General features: G+C 33.2%; 1 protein-coding gene across 1 annotated transcript; it reads left to right on the forward strand.

Annotated features, from left to right (window-relative positions):
- The first annotated feature begins 2,075 nt into the window (after window positions 1–2,075).
- LOC107027546 (uncharacterized mitochondrial protein AtMg00810-like) lies at window positions 2,076–5,277 on the forward strand. Its single transcript, XM_015228686.1, has 3 exons — window positions 2,076–2,298; window positions 4,084–4,184; window positions 4,921–5,277. The coding sequence occupies exons 1-3, from the start codon at window positions 2,076–2,078 to the stop codon at window positions 5,275–5,277; spliced, it is 681 nt and encodes a 226-aa protein (XP_015084172.1).
- Window positions 5,278–6,491: the final 1,214 nt, after the last annotated feature.

Consider the following 6,491-nt stretch of genomic DNA (forward strand, 5'->3'; position numbering starts at 1 on the left):
ATATGTATTTGTTTAGAGGAAAGAAAAACACTTTTGTAGTTTTCTACTTCATGTTAAATTTGATTATGTCTTATTTTGGGAGACTAAAATCATATGTTTTTTTTTACTCTGTTGGTATGAAGAATATAAGAACTTCATGAACAAATCAAATTGTGCATTGGTTCGAAGAATATAGAAACTTCACCAACTTGTTAAATACTCTCTTTGACTGAATATTCTAACTTGAAGAGTACAAAATCTTCATCAAAAATATTATTTTAGTGATTTTTGTGCGTGTAATGGGTGTTTCTATAGATTAAATCTCCAAAAAGAATAAAGGTTTCGTGTTGCCAATGTGTATTTGATGGTATACAATGAGAAAGCATGAAAAAAATATGTGAAAAATAATTTCAAATACATGAAAAATATTTTTGTGAACATATTTCAAATGTGGTTTTTTTTTACTTGTGATAAACACAAAATTAGACTTATTATCTAATTAAACTTTTAAAGAATAATATATGAAATGTAATGACATTCTTGTAATATGTAAGACCTACAATATTCTTGGAGTACATTTGATATTGTGGTCGCTGAGTCTCTCTATACTAGTATATATGATATGACTAGTATAGAACCACAAAATTACACTACTAGTTCGAAATTATAGTATTTTCTGATAAAAAGGTGTCATTTCAAATATTGTGATTTTTCATCAAAAGATATGCCTATTAAAATAAATTTATTTGTACAGACATGAACATTGGTGAAAAGTGATAGTTTATGTTTGTGTTGTAAAACAACCATTTGGATCATATTTCCCTTATTAGACATATATGATTGTGGTCATGGATAATTTCTTTAACAAATTGAATGTTATGGAAAGGTCCTTTTGAAAGGATCATCTGGCAAGATGTTGATTTTGAAACAATGTTTGTATTTCACAAAGTTATAAAAAGTAAAGAACAAAATATTTGTAAGAAAAAGTTACCTCACAAAAAGTTTTTTCAAATTCAGTATTTCTGTCTGCTCTTACTTCCTGGAATAAAACTGTTTGTGACTTAAACGATTGAGACATGTCAATTACAAAACCTTGCAAAAACTGACCAATTTAGAAGTTTTGCCGAACTTCTAGTGCAATAAATCAAAATGTCAAGAGTGTGTTGTTGAAAAGAATTTTAATCACTTAGAATTGATTTTCACTGACATTTGTGATATGAAAAAAATTCACCTCGTGGTGGGAAAAAGTTTTTCATAGATTTTATTGATTATTGCACTATATACTGTTATGTATATTTATTGAATGATAAGGATTAATCAATATAAACATATAGGCAATATAAAATTGTCACGACCCCGACCATCGAAAGTGGCACTCACACTAACTACTCGGTGGGACAATTGTTACTACCATCCACCCAAAACAAAAAATCCAAATCTAAGGCATTTAAGTTACGGAAGCAAGTTATATAACTAAGTTAAGTTCCGTTACTAAATCAAGATCTAACAACTAACTAAAAACGCAAAAGATAAACCTAGAATCTTAAAGTTAATGCACCACAACTAGAAGCAACAATCAAGTCTAACAAAGAATACTATTGAACAGTTTAAAATAAAAGTCTAAGTCCTGAATGATTGGATATTGACAAGGAGAATTTCATGGCAGCCCAACGAAGTGGCTCAGCCTTGAACTCGGACCGATTACTGATATCCAAAGCGAGGGCTGTCAATAGTCGCGTGAAGATATGTATATCTAAGAAAAATAAGAACAAATGCAGGATCAGTACACAACCACCGTGTACTGGTAGGATCATGCAGCTATCCCACTAGTGTAATATAACAAGTAAAGAAACATTATAATATCATGCATATATATCTACATATTCCATATCATAATAAGGAGTTAGCTTCCACATCAGTATATTATCGCTAGTATGCTCGTGATCATGCAAGCAGGGTTAGCTTGGGATCACTTGTGGTCCTAGGTCCCGTGTCCATATTTTTGGTGGTAGCTCGGGACGTGACATCAATTAATGAAGGAGATAGCCATCTTGAAACAAGAAAATAGAGAAAATGTCTATGAATTTATCTCGAATATGGAATCCATCTGGAATCACATAACCTTGTCTGAACCCGTTCTTAGAAATTCTGATGTTGCTGGAAAATCATTAGTATACAACAACAATGATAAATTGAATCATTTCTTGATGGCTCTTACTAATGATTATGAAACAACACGGGCTGCATTGCTAAACCAACAACCTTTGACAACTCTTGAAGATGCTCTTCCTCAACTAAAATCTGAAGAAACTCGTTTGGGTACTACGCGACCAATGGATAACTCTCTTTTGTAGCCAATAACAGAATTGGTGCCAAATTTTGTCCAATTGTCTTCACACTGGTCATGCCTTATACGACCGCCCAGTTATTGAATGTAATAAATGTAAGAAGAAGGGACATATATCTAGGGATTGTCCTCACATTTGCATGTACTGTAAAAAGGAAGATCACTTTATTGAGAATTGTCCTACTCGTCCTCATAACAAACATAAATCTCGTTTGAATCTATCGTGATATCCAGTTCTCGCAGTAACTAACACTTTTGGAACTTCATCAATTGTACCTTCAAGCTCTCCTTAGTCAACTCCTTTCTCCAACTAGTAACAATCATGCTGCTCTAGTTACTCTTTCAGGTAATTTAGCTTGGTACTTCCATTTCGCATGATGTAATCACATGAAGTATTCTTCAGAGATTTTCTCTGACCTAGCTAAAATTCCTAACAAATCGTTCATTCATACTGCTGATGGATCTAATATGAATGTTCCTCATAAAGGATTTATTTCTTCATCAGACATGTCTTTGCCTGATACTTTCGTTATTCAAAGATTAAATTTTAATCTTATCTCTGTTGGATAATTATATGATTTGGGATATGACGTAATTTTTTCTTCTTGTGGTGTTCGACTACAGGACCTTCAGAAGAGACAAGTCATTGGGAAGGATGTAAAGTTGGTCTTGTGTTTGAACTCACTAGTCTTCGTATTCCCCAATCATCTCCGTTGTCTCGATTATGTGTTATTTCTTCTAGTGTTCCTTTGTCATTATGGCATCCCCGTTTTTGTCATTGTTCATTGAGTAAACTTTGTTCTTCAGTTTCTAGTGTGTTTTTAGGTAATGTAGGTGAGAATAATTTGGATTGTATTGCACTTAAACATGCCAAACAACCTTCTTTTCCTTTTAACAAAAATATTTCTATTTCAAAGTTTCCTTTTGATTTAATACATTCTGATGCTTGGGGACCTTCCCATGTACCAAGCATGATTGGATGACGATACTTTATAACATTTATAGATGAATTTTCCCAATTCATGTGGATATATCTTATAAATAGTCGTTCGAAACTACCTCAAATCTATATTAATTTAGCCAATATGGTTAAAACTCAATTTGGTAAAATTATCAAAGTTTTTCCGCGTGACAATGCCATGGAATATCATGATTCCATACTTTTGAGTTTATTAGCTGTAAATGGTAAACTTTTTGAATTCTCTTGTCTCGGTACATCCCAAAAAAATTGACAAGCTGACCGTAAGCATATGCATATTCCTGATTCTGTTTGGGCCATGCTTATTTATTCATCTTTCCTTGCGCGCTTTTTGGGTGAAGCAAGTCCTGCAGCAGTGTTTACTATCAATAGACTCCGATATTCTGTTCTTGGAAACATGTCTCCTTATGAACGTCTTTACAAGGTAGCTTTTACCTCCACATTATTCAAAGTATTCTCTACTTGTTTTGTTCTTCTTCAACCACATGGACACCAAAATTAGAACCTCGTGCTCGATTTTCTTTCTTTCTAGGATATGGGATTTAACATAAAGGTTACCATTTTTGGGATCCTATGTCAAATCGTATTCGTATTTTTCGACATGTGCTTTGAGAACATATTAAATTTTCCTCACTATCAAAGTTTGAGACTATTCCATCAAGCGAAGTGACATTCTTTTCTAATCCTTCTGTTGAGATTTTTCAAAGTGATCTTAATGCAAGTTCATCCAGTGAGTCAGACATTGCACCCCACTAAGCACCTATTTCCCTTGATGCAGTTCCATCTGGTGGTCCAGTTCATGAAAGTAGTACAATATCCAATTCTCATGATCAATCTCCAATTGATAGTTCAACTCTCGATATAAATGTTTATTTAGAGGTACACTCATCTTGTCTTCTTCTTGATAACACTTTATCTATCCGTCCAGAAAGAGAAAAAATTCCTCCTAGTTATATTTGTGATTATCAATGTTATTCTACCATGCTTAATTTACATGAGCTTGTACATACAAAGAGGCATCTTGTGATGCTTTTTGGCAGCAAGCTATGAAAGAAGAGCTATAGGCATTTGAAAAAATTCATACTTGGGACTTAGTTGACCCTCCTTTTGATAAAATACTTATTGATTGAAAATGGATCTAAAAGATCAAGACACGGTCTGATGGCTCTGTTAAAAGATATAAGGCTCGATTAGTTTCTTGAGGACTCACCAAAGAGTATGGAATTTATTGTGAGGAGACCTTTGCTCCAGTAGCTCATGTTACCTCTGTCCCTGCCCTTCTTTCGATTGTAGAAGCTAAATGGGTGGGACTTTCTCAAATGGATGTCAAAAATGTTTGTATTAATGGAAATTTTGAGAAAGAGCTTTATATGAAACATCCACTAGGATACAATTGTCCTCCAAAGAAAGTATGTCCTCTTTGTTGTGCATTATATGGTTTGAAACATACTCCACAAGCTTGGTATGCAAAGTTAGTTCAACATTGAGCAAAATTCGGATTCTCTTCTATCCCACATGATACTTCTCTTTTTATACGCAAGATAACAAAAGGTATTGTTCTTTTGATTCTTTATCTGGATGATATGATTATTACTGGTGATGATAATAAATTTAGAGCACACCTCTTCAGCCTAATGTGTGTTTTTCTCCAAGTGATGGTAAATTATTTTCTAATGCCAATCTTTATCGGACAGTTGTCGGCAGTCTTATCTATCTGATAGTTAGACGTCCAGATATTGCTTATGATGTACAATTAGTTAGTCAATTATTGGTTGCACCTCGCTCTACTCATTATGTTGTTCTGCGAATTCTTCGTTATGTTAAAAGTATTATGTTCCATGGACTTCACTTGTCAGCAAATTCTTCTCTTGAATTAAAAGCATATGCTGATGTTGATTGGGGACATGATCCCATTGATAGACTTTCTACTAGTGGTTACTATATTTCTCTAGGAGATTCTCTTATATCTTAAAGAAGCAAGAAACAAACCTTAGCATCCCGAGCAAGTACTGAACCAAAATATTGCGCACTTGAGATACTATTGCTGAGATATTGTGGCTTCGTTGATTATTGACTGACATGATTGTTCCTCAATATTCTTTCACTACTGTTTACTGTGATAATCATAGTGCCATTCATATTGCTCATAATGATGTATTTTATGAGCGTACAAAGCATATTGAGACGAATTGTCATTTTACTTGTCAGCACATTGATCTTGGTGAAATTCCATTAACTTCTATTGGGTCATTAGATTAACCAATTGATGTTTTCACCAAGCCTCATCTTCCTAGACGTTCCAGGAATTGGTGGCCAAAATCAATCTGATTTCTTCTAAACAATCTTGAGTTTGAAGGAGATGTTAAAATTTGGTAATATTGTATAGATATTCTAAATATGGGTAGAGTATATATTTAAATATACTAAGTATGGTAAAGTATATTTAGAAATTAAAGGTATTTTATTTCCTTTTGCTTCTTAACTTCTTATATATAAATATGGTTGTAGTCTCTGTTATTCATTAATAAATAGAATTATCAATTCTCCAGTTTTCTTGTCTTTCTCTGTCACGTTCTGTAACAAAGGAAATTGAAGTGAATCAATTTGGTATAAATAGAGAATGAAATGTTAATAAGTTCCTAGAATGTGTATCATCTTAAATGAATGTGCATACTATCGATAATATCGAACATTGCTCAAAACGGAAAATGACAAGGTGTAGTGGATGGAAAATTCAAAAGGGACCTTTACTAGGAAGTCAACATATCCTATTATGAGAAGTTGTATAGCTAATTTGTAGTGGATGAACTATTTAATAGTAAAAGGTCTTCCTTTTAAAATTGCTTTGTTTCATCGCACGGTTTGGAGGAAAATAATATTCACTAATTACAATCTTTAAAGAATGAGGAAGCAAAAAGTCTCCAAATACTATTTTTGTTTAAAGGGAGAAACGAAGACAATGACACATTTGTTTCTAGTAGCCCCCATAACCCAAAAGCTATTGAAGCAGTACGCTTCATGTCCAAGGTTTGATATTGAAGGGTTGCATCTATATATGATTATAAAATGGTGGAGACTAAAAGAAATACAAAGTTTTAAAATATTTTAGTGGTGATCCCTGTTATTATTATGTGGGAGCAATAGAAGAGGAGTAACACAAGAAAGTATAAAGAAGGAATCTTCATA

Source organism: Solanum pennellii, chromosome 8 (genome assembly GCF_001406875.1).
Source record: "Solanum pennellii chromosome 8, SPENNV200".
In the NCBI taxonomy this organism is placed as follows: domain Eukaryota; kingdom Viridiplantae; phylum Streptophyta; class Magnoliopsida; order Solanales; family Solanaceae; genus Solanum; species Solanum pennellii.

Bases quoted from the DNA above. Each gene is read 5' to 3' on its own strand.
- LOC107027546 (XM_015228686.1), top strand. From the start codon at position 2,076: ATGGAATCCATCTGGAATCACATAACCTTGTCTGAACCCGTTCTTAGA. The intron at 2,299-4,083 runs GTACTACGCGAC...CCCTTGATGCAG, and splicing joins ATCTGAAGAAACTCGTTTGG to TTCCATCTGGTGGTCCAGTT. The intron at 4,185-4,920 runs GTACACTCATCT...TAATAAATTTAG, and splicing joins ATATAAATGTTTATTTAGAG to AGCACACCTCTTCAGCCTAA.